The sequence below is a fragment of the Solanum pennellii genome, chromosome 3, assembly GCF_001406875.1.
Source record: "Solanum pennellii chromosome 3, SPENNV200".
NCBI classification, from domain to species: Eukaryota; Viridiplantae; Streptophyta; class Magnoliopsida; order Solanales; family Solanaceae; genus Solanum; species Solanum pennellii.
The window spans coordinates 2,300,204-2,318,915 of record NC_028639.1 but is presented as its reverse complement, the minus strand read 5'-3'; the positions used below and the strand labels follow the sequence as shown (position 1 = coordinate 2,318,915).

At 30.9% G+C, this 18,712-nt stretch overlaps 2 protein-coding genes across 2 annotated transcripts; both read right to left on the bottom strand.

Annotated features, from left to right (window-relative positions):
* Window positions 1-3,129: 3,129 nt before the first annotated feature.
* On the bottom strand, window positions 3,130-8,650 carry LOC107015266 (probable NADH dehydrogenase [ubiquinone] 1 alpha subcomplex subunit 5, mitochondrial). Its single transcript, XM_015215484.2, has 2 exons — window positions 8,228-8,650; window positions 3,130-3,717 (listed from the first exon to the last, which is right to left on the bottom strand). Exons 1-2 carry the CDS (start codon window positions 8,544-8,546, stop codon window positions 3,512-3,514), a joined length of 525 nt encoding a protein of 174 aa, XP_015070970.1. The 5' UTR covers window positions 8,547-8,650; the 3' UTR covers window positions 3,130-3,511.
* A 7,960-nt stretch (window positions 8,651-16,610) lies between these two features.
* LOC107013095 (probable WRKY transcription factor 27) lies at window positions 16,611-17,867 on the bottom strand. Its single transcript, XM_015213082.1, has 3 exons — window positions 17,686-17,867; window positions 17,139-17,252; window positions 16,611-17,037 (listed from the first exon to the last, which is right to left on the bottom strand). Exons 1-3 carry the CDS (start codon window positions 17,865-17,867, stop codon window positions 16,611-16,613), a joined length of 723 nt encoding a protein of 240 aa, XP_015068568.1.
* Between the last annotated feature and the right edge of the window lie 845 nt (window positions 17,868-18,712).

The window sequence follows — 18,712 nt, the reverse complement described above, 5'->3', positions numbered from 1 at the left end:
AAATTCTGAGGCTATGGCTACGCTAAAAAGTTAACAAAATGTTTGACATCAAATGAGCTAGTTATTATTCTCTCTTTTTTGTTTGAAGTGATGATATTTTTTTTTTTTCATAATATATAAATATAAAAAAAATTATTTATAAATATTATGAGAGTTTTTTCAGCGAAAAATGGTCAAGTTTACTAATACAAAATAAATAATAGAAAAGGTAAAAGTTCATTTTTTGTGAAATTATAATAGGTCAAGATATTTGAATTTAGAGGCTAATGTATGCTCTTCATTTTGTGATTTAGGTGTTGTATATGTCTCATTAAAAAGTGGCCCTCACATATTTTTTTTTTCCACTGATGAAATAGAAAAAAATTGATTTTATTTTATTTTATTAAAATAAAATTCATATAAGATATATTTGATTCATCTTACCAAATTGAGGAATATATTTAATATTTCTCAAGGGTAAATAGGGGTGAAGTTATCTGCACCAAGTGTTTATACCAATCTAATATATGCACGCCATGTGTTTCAATTTATAATTCATTTTATTTCAAATTTAATTAATTAACATGTGTTTTACTTCATTAAATCACATAATAATGGATTCTGATGTAAACACCCGGTGCGGGTAAATTTATTTCCGTAAATTCTGTTTACTTTTTTAATTCAATACCTAATTTTTTAATTTTTTTTTGATGACGAGAAAAATTCTCAGGCACTATCTTTTGGGTGCGCACAGAGTAAAATCACTCCCGCTCCTGTACAATAGCTCGCAAATCACATAGCTAGGAGAGTTAATCCGCATCAGGCAAGCCTGATGCGGCGAGCTCGACCCAGAAGTCAAACCCCTTGCTTTCGATGACAAGGGATTTCGAACTTGAGACCTCCAACATAAAAATCCCGAGCCCAAATCACTGAACCACCCCGAAAGGTCAAAAATTAACCTAATTTGATTGGAGATTAGTGGAATAAACTAATTAATTTGTACATGGTATATTATATAGTCTATGACTATGTATTAGCCTTTTCTCACCGGGAGTAACGAATAAACTAATCATCTTTCTTCAGAAGCATTGACTATGAACTGGATCTGTTAATTTGAAAAAAATTGTTTAAACATTATTTATATTTTAAAAAACAGCTAAAATTGTAAAAAAAAAAAGAAAAAAAAGAAGAAGATAAAAATAATAAAGTATTAATTAGCGATCTGAAAAGTGATTTCTTGCTATTTCCCGCTAGAGTTATTTGTGTACTTCTAAAAATGTAAATCATGATTATAGATAACAAATGATACATGCAAAATTATGTTGTGTATGTATTTATTTGTTGATTTAATGTAAATATCGAATCGATTGTCACAACCTCCCAACCTTATTAGCTGATTGACTTCTGATTAATTTTTCCTATCCAGTTGATCAACTTGCATTTGATAAACCAAAAGAATAAAGATAAATTGAAACTATCTTATTCTTCTATTCTTTTTCATCTCATTGACCAAATGGTGAGTAAACATCTGTTCACGTTCACTATCACTTGCATAATTGCCCAACTTGCATTATTGTATTGGTTATTATTCATGTACTTCTATCATATCGGTTTCTAATTACAAATCAAGCATCTCACTTACTTATACATAATATAATACATAATACATGCATAACTCAATTAAACTAGATTTCAAACCTTAACCCGAAATATAAGGGTGTATAAAACCAAATTAAACTGTATATCGAGTCAAACTGGAAAAAAAAATTCGACTAGTGATTTGGTTTGACTTGATTTGGTGTTGGACAAAAAAAACCCGACTATGTTTGGGTTAGTTTGGTTTCAATTAAGAAAAACCAACTCGAGACCAAACCAACTCGACATTATATATATAATTTTAAAATTTTATTTTATATGTAAAAATACTTACTTTGATATAGTGTTTTAAATATCTCGTATACTATTTCATAGTTTTTATCTTTTAATATATTTATTTCGTGTTTGGAGGTTAGAATTGTTAATGATCTAATAAATATTATAGTCCATACATGTTGGTGATTATAATAAAGTTAAATAAAAATCAAATTAATACTAATGCAAAAAAAATATCAGTTCAACACTAAGAATGACAGTAATATTGAATATTTGTTTTTTAGTTTTACATAGATTTAGACACTTAAAATACATGATCTAGTTTTACTTTCTTTTAATATTTAGTCATCTAAATAATACTTACTAAACTTATTTTAGCATGATTTAGTACTTTAAATTATGATCAATTTCATTATGACTTATTAATTTGCAATATTTGTTTTACGCGATCTTATTGTTGGATATTTTAGTGTCACTAATCATATCACTATTTTTTGTTTTTTTCTTGAAAAATAACTTAAATAGTTGCATTTTGATAGGACTAAAGAAATATATGAAGTACAAGTAAATTATATGTTTGTAAGAATACATTATCGAAAAAACTCAAAAAAATCCAAGTTGAAAACCCCGAGTTTTATTGGTTTGGTATATAAATTCAAAAACCGACACAAATGATTTGATTTTATATATTGATAAACCCGAATCAACCCGGTCATGTACGCCCCTACTGAAATATTAGGAAAAGAGGTTTTGATTGGCTAATGATAATAACACTCACTAATCTCCATTGAAATGCTAATGATTTCATATTTGATTTGTCATTCTTTCTCAACAGAGGCTTTTAACGTTTCCTTTTGAACATTCAACTATTAAAGCTCAACTCCACTTGCTTAGAATACGCCAAACGAAGTGACTTCACCAAATTAGGTGGGCACAACAATCTTTTAAAATGTCTACTACCAAGCTCAATTTAACATGTTAAACTCATACCATAAGAACAAAATCCAAGCAAACTTCTCATTCTAATTAGCATTACTGGGATTCAACTCTACCATCACATTGTCAAGAAAGAAAAGAATTGAAACATGAAGAAAAAGGAATCAGCTTAGAAAATTTGGTGACATCAGTGACTTGCATATTTCACAAAGGGGTCTTCTGTAACATTCAACTGTCAAGGGTTTCCAGAACGGGCAAACGAGAGCAATGTCCTGATTATTGAGCATTCAAGAAAAGTTCAAAATAAAAATGTATGGCACATAAACCAGTTGGAGTTATACGAAGATTAAACCCCTTTTCTAGCAACAATGTCGCCAGAGCAATTAGGACATATACTCTAACTTAAAATGTGATAAAAAATTACAGATGGTTGCCCCAATCTGTACAAAACCTTACCTCAACCACAAATGATAAATGGATCCTTATTAAACAGTGTGATGTTTTCAGTGATTATGTAGTTTAACTAAAGAAATAAATACACCCGTTGCAGTAACCAGCTTGGTTTGTTCTTATTAACTAATGATTCAAGCTTTTGTGTCAACAAACTCCAGTTGGACCAATTAAAAGGATGATATAGAAATAACACAAAGAGGAGAATGAGTGAGCACATTCAGTTTTGGATCCTGACATGGGTTTGATCAGTACAAATAGACCACTGAAGATTCTACTTTGATTGTGATTCACCTGATGCAATTGCAGGTTCATCTTTCTTTGAAGTCTCCAATTTGCCAGAAGTAACAGTCTCTAGCGTATTATAAAACTCCTCAGGAAGAGGACCAGGACGATGAAGGGGAACGTGCTTGGGCACTGGAGCATCATTTTCTATAACTTCACACTCATAATCATCGGGAATACCCCAAGGTTTCCACTCTGTAAGAAAAAACCATTGATCACAGCTTTAAGTTATATAGAAAATAAAATTGAAAATACTCTTAGCACTTACAATAACAAATTATAACTTCACCTAAAAAGGTTTTGACTCATACCATTCAGAATCTTAAATGAACTTCTTCCCTATAGGAAATCTGCCTGTGAAAGTCTCCCTTAATGGATCATGAAGAAAGACAAATAATATGTTTCTATGATCAAACATATTTCTCATTTCAACATAAAACTCGAGGAAAGTTGTTGTGGATGCATTTGTGGGCAAGACGTATGTGCGACAGAGAGCCAAATAACTGATTTAATTATTACGCTAGCGGCTAGTAGTTTTCTTATTATTCTAGAATAGGAAGAATTTAATTATATTGTTAGTTGTTTTCTTATTAGTTTAGAATAGGATATATGTTTCCTAGTTTCATAAGACTTCCTATTACTGTAAGAAGACTCCTATTTAAAAGAGGTTTTGAGGAATAAGAAGTACGCAGATTTTTATCAGAAAACAAGAGATAGGAGTTCTCTCTTTTAATGAACTCTAAGGTTTAGGTCGATCTAGGAATTCGAACAAAAGCAAGGGAAAATCAAAGGTAGTTGAATTTGATTTGCCTGTGACTCAGTCCTTCTCTAAGAATCCTAACAAAAGTAAAATACAAGATGTACATACTAAAATAAGTATATGAAATAGGACTACAACAAACCCAGTATATAATCCCAACTATTGAATAGGACAAAAGTTTCAATAAATCAGTCACGTGATGATCGTTACAATTTACGAATCAACAGTACATTCAAACAAGCATACAATGACAGTTCAGTTTTGTTAAATAAATTGTATTTTTTTGACAAGTATTTATCAGAGGAAGCAGCTAAATGTTTCTTTAAACTCTATATTTCATGAAAGGACGAAGCATATAGAAAGTCACTTTATTCGACAAAATTTTTGAGTGAGATGCACTATTTACAAGTTTTATCAACTCGAATGATTAGATAGTAGATATTCTTATTAGATTATTTCAAAATTCCAGAACCGAGTATATTTACAGCAAGCTTCTTATACAACATGTAAACATAAACCTGAGAGGGAGTGTTAAGAATATTAAAAATATGTAAATGTAGCAAGAGCCAAGAAGCCATACCTTGTAAATATGGAAAAATCAAAATCTATATAGTTGTGAAATTAGGAGATCTATAGTATGTAATTACTACCTTTGGCCCAATTTATGTGACACTCTATCATTTTTAGTCCGTTCCAAAAAGTATGACAAATTTCTATATTTAGTAACAATTTAATTTTAGACTTCCCATTATCCCTAGGGAGATGATTTATAGGCCACAAATATCTATGGTTTTTTTAAATCATAAAGGTTTTCCTTTAAACTCCATGATCAGTCAAATACCTTCACATAAATTGGGACGACGGAGGGAATACATTTTCTTTTTTGCTTTTTTTGTTAGCTTTACTTAAATCCCCTATAGCTTAAGTGAAAATCAAGCAATTCTAATTTTGGAATGTTATCTTTTTATCCTGTCTTTGCATTCAATCCCAACTCCTTTCACCTCAGTAATCTACTTAGCACAAAACAAGTACTCCCTCCGCTTCAATCTATTTGGACTTACTTCCCTATTTAGTCCGTTACAAAAAAGAACGACTCTTCCCTTTTTTAAGCAACTCTCTAATTTCAACTTCCCACAAGACATGTTTAATTTTAGACCACAAGATTCAAAAGTCTTCTTTAGTTTCATAACCTCCATGCCAAGTCAGAATAGGCCAAACAAATTAAAACAGAGGGAGTAATGTGAAGTGTCTAGCCTTAGTTGAGAAAATCGGCTATAGGCTATTTACATGGTCTCATAATCCTCATTTCATAAGTTACCTTTTGAGATTAAGTTAAGCCCAATCTTCATTTCATAAGTTAGCTTTTGAGATTAAGTTAAGCCCAATCCTCATTTCATAAGTTAGCTTTTGAGATTAAGTTAAGCCCAAAAATCATTATCTTAACATGTTTAGGCTTGAGTTAGGCCCAAGGAATATTTTCTTAACAGACTAAAAAGAAGATGAATAAAATGAATTAAGGATGACCACTAATTTATAGCGCAATAGCTCTATTTATTTGAAGACAGACTAGAGGATCTCCAACAAAAGACTTGTCCACTAGCTTGTCAAACAAAATAAGCATATGTTCAGATTCCCCACAAGTGTGAGAGACAAATTAACAGACAGAAATGAGTAAACAACAACAAACAAGAAATCCAATAGGCTAGAACACATAGTGAAGTCCATATATTTGTACCATTGATGCAAAAGGCTGTGTAAATATCAGCAGCGAAGTGGTGCTGATCTTGTAAAGTAAAACCAAAATTTACATAGTGCAAGTGGCAAATTTATCTTACGTTCTTAACTCATTTTGAGAAATCAACTATAACACTACCACATAACACATTCCTTTTTGACGAGTGTTAGATTAACAGGTTTAGACCAACAAATGAAAGTGTGGACGAACTTGATTTGGAACTGAGGCTAATGAGCAGCCTGGAAGCTTTGTCACCATAGAAGAACCAACTAAACAAAGACTTCAACAGTTGCAATGGCATATCCCAATAATGCTTTGTCACAAACTGTTGTGAGACAAAATTACCTTCAAGGGGGTTCATCTTCTTGGTTAGTTCTATAATGTGGTTATTAGACCAACTATGTTGTACGAGGTGGAATGTTGGTCAATCAAGAACTCACACATTCAGAAGATGAAGGTAGCAGAGATGAGGATGTTTAGATGGATGGGATGAGTGGGCATACTAAGAGAGACAAAATCAAAAATGAAGATATACGGGACAAGGTGGAAGTGTCTTCGTGGTGGACAAGACGTGGGAATTGACTGCATCAACAAGTGATAATTATTGCATAAGCAAGTAGCAAGCTCATGCATTATTAGTGTGTTTCTTCTTAAGGGAGTGATCCTTAAAAATACCCAACCAAGATATCCTCTCGTTTTTGCCGCTTAACGTTAGATGATGCAAGAACTTATCACTATCTTTTTCCTCATAGGTTCCTAACCTTGCCAATATTGGCACACCCCAACATTCCGATGTCATTTTGGTATCAGAGCTTTTTGCTTGGGTATTTACCTATTTGCCTTTTATTTGGTGTTAGTTCTATATATTTGTATCTTCATCCTTCCCATTTCATTATTGTTTTTACCTTATATCTTTTTATAGTTAGGTTGGTGTCCTTCTATCTTTCCATATTTGCATCCTGGTCCTTGAGCTTTTCAGATTGTTACCTTTGCCCCTTAAGTGTCTCTTATTTCAGAAGTACTTCTTGTCCTTTACGTGTCACACTATTAAGTCACACAGTTGTGTGAACTAGTGCATGTCAAGGAAAGTTTTGTCAAAAGGGCTATACATTGCCTGAATCTAGTTTTAAATGGAATCATTTGTGACCTTCCAGTCTTTCCTTGAAATTTTCCTGGTTCATTGTTCATACTTAGTGCCTTTGCAAGACCAAAACATGCCTCGAAGAAATCAAAATCCTCATAAAAAAATGTCTGTAAAATTAAATTAGAGGAATTATGAGCCCAAGTTAGGCAATTAGAGGCACCACCTGCAAGGCAAGAAACTGTTCAAAGCGAAGCCCCAAATGAAGAAGCGAATACTGACACTTCTGCAACTGAAGAAGATAAGTCAATCCCTGCATTGAAGATGTTACTTCATCTCAACAAGTGTTACCTAGATATCGTCCATCAGGTCTAGTTCAAGATATGGAGTTATGGGAATTAAAATTGATATCCCTTATCCTTGGAAATAGCCGACCAAGGTGGCCTCTTGTTTTTTTGGCTATCATATCATAGCAGGGTTCCTAACCTCGCCAATATTAGCACATTGCCGACATTCCAGCTTCAAGTTCTGTTTGTTTTCCATTGCCTCATACTAGAGAAGATAAGTTTCTTGCTAGTAGAGAGATATACAAATAAAATTAGTCAAATTCATACCTCAATTTTACGAAATTATCTATAGTTTTTCAGTGGTGAGTAGGAAGACCAAGATTATATTTTTTGACAAAGTGTACTTCCTAATCAATTCATCAAGTGAAGCAAAACTGGACCTCTGCTAGTCCACAATTGGATACAATTTACACTAACTGTGTTAATCTTGGCCAAAGTTGCCAGACTTTTTTGTCCATAAGCTATCAAATGCAGTCAATCCAGGTTGAAAATTATTAAGAGATTGGTAGATTACCGGAAGTTCATCTAACTCTCCTACATTTTTCACTAGGTCAATCCCCATAATCATAGTACCAAACAGGGAAATCAAAACATAGATCTACTATTGTCTCATCAATCATTCACTCAGTATAAGGAAAAATTCCCCATGTTCAACAATTGCATAGAAATTCAGCATTCAATAAAAAATTGACAAATAAAAGAAACAGACACAGACGCACACGTATAGGTATATACACATATGAAGTAAAAATGGAAGACATGAGTTTTGTTTCTGTACGAACCGTTCATGTGGCCGATGAGCTTAAGCTCATCCTGAGCTTCCTCAATTAACTCTTCAACCTGGCCACAACCAAGCCGCTTCTCGATCATTTCCGAATCTGCTTCCTCCTGACAGACACTAAGACGGTGGCGTGTAAAGCTTTCCACGGCTTTCCGGTATCCCTCGTCCTCCGGCACAGCCTTGATCTCCTCTAGGGTTTTCCTGTAAAGATTAATCAGAACTTCCCTCGCATTTGGCACAACATCAAGACCTACGATCCCCGTCGTCTCCTTCACTTTCGCCATCATCATCAATGGCCTCGCTATTCTTCGGAGAAACATTTTTCCGACTCGTCGGTCGACTGTAACTCTGAGACCCGCTCGGAGCTCTGAAGAAGGGAAATCCTCAACCTTCAGCTGATTGACTCATAATTTGGGCCTGTTTGACAAATGATCATAATTTGGGCCCATCTATCTATTTTCTATATTCTTGTATAATTGGTGTATATTTATTATGATATTAGGCTATTTTTTTAAATAAATAAAAATAATTACGTTTAATTGTTAATTTATTACGTACTTTATTATGTATATATATTATGAGAGTAACCTTTTTTATTCCTTTTTTTTTACTTTGTTTTGTAATTATTTTTAAATACAAAAAAAATTATTGAGAAATTAAATCCTATTCCTAAAGAAAGTAGGAGAAATAAATAAAATAGGAATATTCATCTCTATATATACTCTGTTCCTTCAAAAAATATTTCTTTTACATGAAAACCTAAAATTGTTCTATAATTGTTTTGTGTTGGATTTGCTCGTGTTGACCAATGAGTTACCCTGAATCTTTTATATATAATCTGCAATTATTGCACTATATTCGTACTAGTCCATTCCGTTATGATCAAGAGGCTTATACCGAGGATGATGCTATATTATTGAGTTATTTTAAAACAAGAATTCATCGTGTTGCTGTGTCTAAAGATGGAGTAAAAAATTCCAACGAAGACGAAGAGTATTGTGCCATATGTCAAGCAAAATTTAAGCACGAAGAGTCCATTGGGACACTTGGGTGTGGACATGAATATCATACATGCTGCATTAGACAATGGTTGTTGAGGAAAAAAGATTGTCCTGTGTGTCGAGCTTCTGTTTTACCCTGATATGCATAGTATTCAAAGATTATTTTATTATGAAATTCTGTTGTGTTAAACTTAGTAGACAATTCGTTATTCTATAATAGTAATGTAACACACTATATGTTTTTGATAAATACGAGAACAACTTGTTTCATGTCCTAAATATTGTTAAAAGATCACGAATTACCATATCATCTACATTTAGTTTATTCTTGTATTTCTTATAATGTTGGTCAATTAGCTGAAATCAAGTATTGCAATGGCAGAGATATTCAAATTTGAAAACTCAAAAAATTCTCATTAGCTTGACGTGGAAAATAAATTTTAGTCAGAGTATGATCTAGGAAATCAAGCTTCGTTAAAAATCTTTTATGTGACAATTCCACCACTTACCTGATATACTTGAATTTGCAAACTCAACCTTGAATGGTGTGTGGACCCTCGAAGGGGAGCTTTAGAGCAATGGTAAAATTGTCTATGTGTGGCCTATAGGTCATGAGTTCCAGTTATGGAAGCAATCACTAATGCTTGCATTTGAATAGACTGTCTACATCACACTCTACTCCGGCTCCCTTATGGTGCAACCTTGCTAATGTGGAAAGCTTTATACACGCGGCTACCCTTTTATATATAGATATAATTTTTTACTAATAATTTAAATAACCTCAAAAAAAAAAAAGACTTGGAAGCATCTTTTTCTTTTTATTAAAAAACAGTCAAAGTTGAATAGTGATTTGAAAGATTTAGCCATTTTCTCCTTTTCTGAATTATTAGGGTTACATGAAAGGGTTTTATGGAAAGTTATATATATAACACAACTCCTACATGTGAATGACTTGTGATTTGTTGGTGTTTAAATGGATAATTAATTAAATAAAATTTGAGTAAAATTATAATTGTGGTTATAAATATAAATTATATATTTTCTTTTGTATTTATAATTGTTTTCGTCTTTCGTCTTGGCGTGAGCTATGTACTGACCTTGTTTTCCTTTTCGAGAGATTGCTACCATGCTATTATATCCAGAAATAAAACAAGAGAAAGCGAAAAAATATTATTGGTTAAATAATAAATCAAGAACCAAATATCAATTTTATATATATAATATTAAATTTTTTAAATGTACTTTTTAATATAAATTACAAGTAAAATATAAAACACTATACTTAAAAGTATATTAATTATAGATGACCAAACATAAGAAAATAAACTAAATCATAATGAAAATAACTAAAAAGGGACAAAAGTAGTTAACTCCAACTTAATTAATTCTAAACATATATATAATTTCTTGATTGTTTAGATTGACAATTAATCTTGGACAACTATTTTTAATATACTCTGCCAAACATTTGTGGACTGAGAGAGTATCTTTCTTTGAGTAATATAATTTTTAAAACCATTTTTATAGAAATAGAATCTCGAAGATAATAATAATATATCGATGTAGACAGAGACGAACCCATGTTAGTTCCAGGGTTCACCCAAACCCACTCGGCAAAAATTACACGATATATATATGGTCATCTTCTATATTTATGTGGATATATACTATTTGAACCCCCTAAATGACAAACTGAAACAAATAGCCTAGTTGTAGGTCTCTTGAAAATTAACCTTCATGTCAAGGGTTAAAATCCTTGCGTTAGCGTTTTTTTTTTCCAGTTTCGATTCTACACTCTTTTCTTTTAGTTTTTTTATTTTATGAAGAATGTTTAAAGTGTGATTTTAAATCTCAAAAGATTTCAATGGTCCGTCACTAAAATTATGTACTATTACTTTCTTGAAATTTTATTTTATTGACTTATATACACGTTTATACTTTTATTTTTCGAATATCAAAACAAAAATCTTAAATCCACGACTAAGTGTAGACATTTGATCAAATATTTCATCGGATACGTGTGAGTAAGCTAGCGTGAGATAGACTGATTAGTATTAATATATACTATTAAAAACATTTGGAGTACTGGATGGTGGGCTTGTGGCCTAGTGATTTAATACAATGTGAGTCATTTAGTTCCAGGTTTAAATTTTAGTCGATAAATATATTAGATGATTTTTTTTTATCTGTTTAAGTCAGGAGCGGATTCATATGGTGTTCGTCGGGTGCTCAAGCACCCATTAACTTTGTTACAAAATATATATATATATCTATGCAGAAATCGATAGATATTTGTATAAAATTAACATAGAGCACCCACTGAATAAATCATATAATTGGTCTAATAGTTTTAGGATGGGTACTTAAAACTCTTTTAGTGTTGTTGTACCAAGTTTCGAATCTCATTGTTAACACATATTTTTTAACAAAGCTATAAGTTGATAGATCCGCCACTGGTTTAAGTTTAAATAAATAGAATTACTTGATATAAGTTGATGGTGAAAAATAACACATATCTAGTGAAATTAACAGAGGGCAAGGTGCATAAAAGTGTCTCTGTCTATTAAAGATGTAAATTTTTCGCTTGCAATAAATCAAAAAGAAATAAAATATCTACTTAATTATTAAATATTAAAAAATATATATATTCAGCAACGATCAAATAACATATGGTTAAACTTCCAAAAATATAACAGAAACTTTCTATATGCCACCGTAAATATTACAATAATAATCATGAAGATCAATTTTGAGTAATAATTTTCTCATTATCAATGATCTAGGTTCTAATGTTTTCTTCTTAATTAAAAAATTAGTACACTTGCAAATTGCAAATAGTTACCTATTCAAATGTAAATAATGTTATAGCATATGAAAAGATAGACATAATATCAATATTTAATTAGGGAGTATAATTAGAAGGTAGAGTTCATGTAAACACATTAATTGATACAATAATTATTACATCTACAAATAATATTTCAACATGAGATTAAAACCTACGAATTTATATAATAATAGAGATCAAACATGTAATTACAGTACACGTTCTCAAAACTAATATTATTAAAATATCCTTTTATCACCATTTCATATTTTTTCTAATTGTGGAAGTTTTGTATTTTGTACAAAATAAAATTTTATCTTTCTCCAATTATAAATTGAAGTCCTATTAATCTTGAGTTGATTTTTTAATTTTTCAGTTGCTATATTTAGAATTATAATGAAAATCTTTTACTTTGTCAAAATCTTAGGATGCCCTTTTATTTTTTGCTTTTTGTTTCTATGAGAATCTTCTCATAAAAAATAGTTAATACTATTTTCAGTTTAAAAAAAAATTAGCTAATTAAAGGAAAACCTAAGAACTATAAAATAGGTCAAATAACATGGTATAAAATTTAACTCCCTAAAAAAATATGTCAAAAAAGGTCATTATAAATATAAAATATTCAAATATATATGGGTTAAAAATATATAAATGTACTAGTAGGAAAAACATGTCCAAAAAGGTCATTATAAATATTAAACATACAAATGTATGTGGGATAAATATATAAATGTACTAATAGGAAAACTAATTAAATTATAACTATGTTTAATAATGAACTAGTATAGATATTTATTAACGTATCTAATTTTTCCAATTTGGTAATTGATATTACATACATCTTGAGAGAAAGCACTAAAGCAATTTAAAAAGAAAATGTCAGTGAGAGTGTTGAGATAAGGATAACCAAAAAAAAAATAAAATTATGTGCTTATCTAATTAATAATTTTTGTAATACTTTTTAGGAAAATTTACGTGAAATGACAAATATTTATCGTATACGATGCTTCATGGTTACACTTACTGATATGTTTATTAGCGGCTATAATTTCTTAAATTTTGTTATTCGATTTCTAATTGTATAAATTTAAAATTTGAATAATTTATTTGTACACGATTAGTTGATACATCTTATTTGTATAAGTTATGAAAATATCATGATATATTGTGTTTATATATTTGCAAGCAAAATATACATATGGAGTTTCGAAAAATTCCTAAATGTATAAACACAGAATTTACATATACTTACCATGTTTGTATATTGAAAGCTAAATATACAAACGAATATACTCATAGCAAACAAAAATATATTTATGGAACATAATTAAGCAAATTGTAATAATAAAGAGTTATTTATTTCACTCACTTGCTAAAAAATGAGATCGTAAAAATAGTAATAATAAAGTTTTTAACAAAGTGAATAAAATATACGGGGTATATAAAATATGTGTGATATACATAAAAATATATCAAGTTATACGCCTTTGATATTTACGTAATATAATGTATGTAATTGGAGTATTATCATATTAACTTCTGGATAAGTTATATTAATATTTAAGGTTAGAGAGTATACTAAGAGATCGATAATGAAAATTATGATTAAGGTAAGAATCTCAAGTGAAAGTTGTGTGAGTATTTTTCGTTATTTATTATATTTTCTAATTATGCTTTATTAAAAACTCTTATATCTATCTAGACTAGGTCCTTGAGACGACAAAAAGTGAAAAATATTACAGGTGTAGAATCCTAGCAAGTAATACCAATATAATGGTCATGACCTATTGTTTGCTCTTTCCTCAATTTTCAATTTATTTTATTTATCCTTATTAAATGTTCATATTTTGGATGACTTGGTTACACTTTGAATACTTCACGAGGTATATCTCACGATATCATCCATATATATATTAAGTAACTCAATCCGTCTAAATTTAGATAGATGAAAAGACCTTCACTAAAATTTGAATCTAATTCAAATATCATAGTTCTTCATGACTTTTTCATTTTTTTCATTACTCTATTTTGATTTTTAGTTTGAGTTTTTTGTCATACTATTATATATGACAACAAATGAATTATTTAATAGGGAACACAGAGAAAGAGAAATGTCAAACTAGATTGGTTAAAGTGGGGAACATTTAGGTTTTTGTCCACACATCCATAACATCATTTACAATATATTAAAAAATTGAATACTTATCAAAATTATGAAAATATTGTAACGATCGGGTTTCATTGTTATATAAATGAATGAGAAAAATTGAGGCCGAATTTTTTTTCGTAGTACTAGAATTTTCCTAACTTTGTTCAGATTTGGAGGAATTTGGAGTCATCAAGGGGTAGGGATATATGGTAGCAATCCGGATGGAGTAAATGTGGATTTGATTACATGAATGGATAGATATCTCTTTAAGGAATTCGTACGGCTTTACGACATCGAATTTGGATAAGTAGATTATCGGGAGTTGATTTGGCTTTAAGAGAACTTTCTGAGCGTAGTGGGCTAAGAGTATGTTGTGAAAGGGGAAAATTGAAAAACTCTAAGGAGCCTACTGCCTCGCTTTGTGCGCTGCAGTGACGCCACTAAAGCGGGATCGGTGTCGCTGTAAAGGGCGAGGCAGAAATGGAATTAAAGAATTTTGGGATTTTTCGAGGCGGAGCTCACTGGTTCACTTTGTGCCGCTGCAGCGAAGCCGCTACAACGGGATGGGTGCCGTTGTAGCGGGATGACGGGTTATTAAATCGTAAATAAAATTCTTAGACGACTTTATTTTGTACTATTCAACTTTTTGAGTTAAGAGACGAACCCTGGACTATTTCAACTCTTTTTCCTCCATTCTTGAAGCTAGAGGTAAGCTTTTCACTCCCCGAATTTATTTTTCAATTTGTAGAACATTTTAGAATGGGTCAAAATTGATGGGCAAGGATTTCTTGATGAATTCTATGGTGGAATTACCCCTAAATTGACTAGTTGGGGTCATGAGTTTGAAGTAGGGTTCATAGTTTGTTAGTATTCCGGGAACTTAGTATTTTTTTTTATTGATTCTCGTATATAAATTTATTTTTGTAGACCATGAACAATCGGAGCGAATCCAAAAAGGAAAGAATCCAGTTATTTAGGATTTCAAACTTGTTTCGAGGTAGGTGATGGTTGTGATTCTATAATTGTGTGATATACACTTGGTTTGCTTCGTTGTGATACTTGTATATATATGCATGTTGAAATATTGATCATAAATGTTGAAATAAGATATATGAATATCGATACCATGAAATCATGGCTTGAGTGTGTGATCTTAATGTGTTATTGTGATGTGTGATCGGGATCGGCTGTCACATTCCAGCATACTAATTTGGATCGAATTATCGCGTTCCGACATGCTTACTGGGATTGGTTGCCATGTTCCGACATAAAAATTGAATTGTATTTTCAGTTCTGACATGCTAACAGTATGACTTTGGGTTCTGTGAGAGGACCAACTATGTGATGAAGCATGTGAATTGTGATTATGATTCTTATGATAGTATTGAATAAGTTAATATTTATGCATGTGTTATAATATTGTAATTGCTTGTTTATGCTACACTAGTGGATAACCAGTACATGGTAATTGTGTATTGATTCTGCACTTGCTCTTATTTTTGTTGAGTACAGGACATCTTCATGCGACTGTTGACAGACCTCGCTTAGGAGATCGGTGATCGCTTCAAGTTCAAGGGTGAGCCACATCGTTCTGGTTGCCATGGAATTCTCTTTAGCCTATATCCACCATTTTCGGACCTAGACCTTGTTTTAGTTAGCTGGATAGTTCACTAGAAATTCTTATTAGACTTGGATCTCGTTTCCAGTTTTGATACATTGACTTTCAAATTTTAGGTTTATCTTCCGCATTGTTAGTTAGTTATTAGATCTTTATTTAATAATGAAACCTTGTCTTTAGTTATTTAACTTGCTTCCGTAACTTAAAATACCTTAGTATCTAAATTTATTTCTTTGATTGGTTGCTAATAGTGATTCTCCCACCGAGTTATAGTATGGGTGCCAATCAAAATGGTCTGAATGGTGACAATACTTAAATACTCTAGAAACACGTACAAACGCAATATAATCTAGATATATAGTAATATATAAGCAATATATTCACATTTCAAGTTGTATTCACATTTTTCTTCAGCACCTACGCTACATTTTTTACATTAGAAAAAATATAACAAATGTTTTTTTCTATTCCTTATGTATAGCTTTTTCCCCCAACTCTTTTAAATGCAGTTATTGAAGTAATCCTGGTCATTATCTTCGGCAAACTTAATATAAGAATAATTTAGTCAAATAACCCTTTAATTTAATCTTTTTCAGAGGTAAAAAATGTAAAATGAACTGGAGTAGTATAGTACAAAAGTTCAATATTGAAACAATGTATTACTTCATTAATGATGCAAAACTTTTGTATTTATAATTAAAATTTTGTAACAATTTATATGTAGAGATTACATTAAATGCTACTCCTAGCAACATTAGAAAACCTATACTTATTCTAATTATATATTTTCTAGATGTATAACTTGTTGGAGTTTTCAAAATCCATGAAAATTTTGTCATATGTAATCTCCTCCTCTTCAATTATATCACCTTTGTTCTCCACAACAACATCATCAACCATTTCATTAGTTTTCTTAATTTCAGGTTTAGGTGCAGTTGGAGAGGCATCAACTTTGAAACGCTTAGCACGCTTGGACGATGACGATGACGATGACGATGATGATGCATTCAATTTTAACGCCTTGGGCACAATATTTATACTTTTTGGAAGTCTGCGTTTGGAAATATTGTTGTATAAAGCAAGAGACCTACGAGATGGAGGAGGATCATGGTTGTGTACATCAGAATAGGACACCAAAAAATACTTCTCATTCTTTGGGCTTTTCTCAATTATTTTTGTTGCTTTGCAGTTTGATGCACTGCATTTAAAGTAGTTCCTGATACACAAAAATATAATATTACATTTGTTTTTACATTTATCATTAATAATTTTTTTTAATCACGCAAAATTTAGAAGTTGAAAATATTTTCTACAAACCTTGGAAATGGAGAACCTTTGATTGACTTCTGACCATACTTTTGCCATGCCCATTTATCATCTGTGAGTTCCTCTTGCAACACTTCATTGAAAACTCTTGGTGACTGATCTCTTCTGTTTCAAATCAAAAGTATATATTAATATCAAAACTCTAAACACTTCTTCAAAAAATTAACAAATTCAAATACGTTACCTTTTAAAGGTTTTGATCATAGAATTCTGCGCGGGCGTAGTGATGTTAGGATAAACTTGATCATGTACCACAAGTTGTTGCTGATTTACTGATTCTTGTGGTGTTGTTGTTGTTGGTAAGGGGGGAAGAAAGATTTGTTGCCTAAATTGTGGTTCTAAGTACATCATTTGATTATTATTTTGCTTCATAATTATAACCTGGTCATTTGATTTTTCAAGTTGTTGATGTACATAAATCGACTCTTGTGGTGTTGTAGTTGTAGTCGTTGTTGGCACACCCGTCGTCATCGTTGTTGGTAATGAAGGAAGAATGTTTTCTTCACTAAATTGATTTGGTTGGATTGGATTTAAATACATCTCTTGGTTTTGGTTTGTGATTACGACCTGATCATTTGATTTTTTCTCGCGACCAACTGAAAAATCTAATGTTTTCTCAAAAGTATACGAGTCATTTTCAGAAGCAGTAACATTGGTAGACTTATTAATAATATTACAACTTCTTACTACAGCACTCAAATCCCAATCATTATCCTCCATTTTTAAATTTAAAAAAAAGGAGGATGATTTTTTTTTAAAAAAGTGTTTATTAAAAGAACTAAGGATGTTTCTGTAAAGAGAGGAGCTAAGAAAAATATCAAAGACTGGGATGAAGAGAGATGAACTAAATTTACGTGTTATATAGAGAAGTTAGAGACGTACCTACCCGCTCCATGCACATCCATAATTAATTAGTATTTAATGAGAATTTAATTTACTTTTCCATTTTATTAAAAGGATAATTAGAAGATAATAAGAAAGAGAAGATAAAATTAATAGTTTCTACCCATTTGTTAGAGAGTTGAAAAGTTTGATTTTTTAAATTAAAAAACTCTTAAACATTGAAAAGGAAGTCCCCTAAGAAAAGAAAATTTGCCATTTCAATAATTTTATGCCCCTTAAATTTACAATAATCCCAAAGTGGGGCAATAATTATAGTCAATATGTTCTCTAAGAAATATATTTAGTGCAACATGACCATATCACATAAAAAGATGTTAATAACTTTGATAAAGCAACAATATATGTTATATATGCTTCAGATTTTTAGATGTTGTAATGTGTTGAAAAGAGAAACTACACGCATGCACTTCCTAACTTTGATGGAAAACTCAAAATATTGTTAAATACAAAAGTCTACATAGATTAAATTAAAAAAAAAGATTAGTATATAAAATATTTTGTGTTTACAAAAGTCTACATAGACTAGATCTAAAGACAACTAAATGCATTAAACACTGAGTTCATACATAATGTACCATCGAGTTTCGCCATTATAAAAATGCAAACGAGGAAAAATCGGGGTTGAAAAAATATTTTGTTATAGTATTAGGATTTTTCAAACC

Bases quoted from the DNA above. Each gene is read 5' to 3' on its own strand.
- LOC107015266 (XM_015215484.2), bottom strand. From the start codon at position 8,546: ATGTTTCTCCGAAGAATAGCGAGGCCATTGATGATGATGGCGAAAGTG. The intron at 3,718-8,227 runs GTTCGTACAGAA...TTTTTCTTACAG, and splicing joins GCTCATCGGCCACATGAACG to AGTGGAAACCTTGGGGTATT.
- LOC107013095 (XM_015213082.1), bottom strand. From the start codon at position 17,867: ATGGAGGATAATGATTGGGATTTGAGTGCTGTAGTAAGAAGTTGTAAT. The intron at 17,253-17,685 runs GTATTTAAATCC...GATTTGAAACAG, and splicing joins ACAAACCAAAACCAAGAGAT to AAGAGATCAGTCACCAAGAG. The intron at 17,038-17,138 runs GTTTGTAGAAAA...TTTGTGTATCAG, and splicing joins AAAGGTTCTCCATTTCCAAG to GAACTACTTTAAATGCAGTG.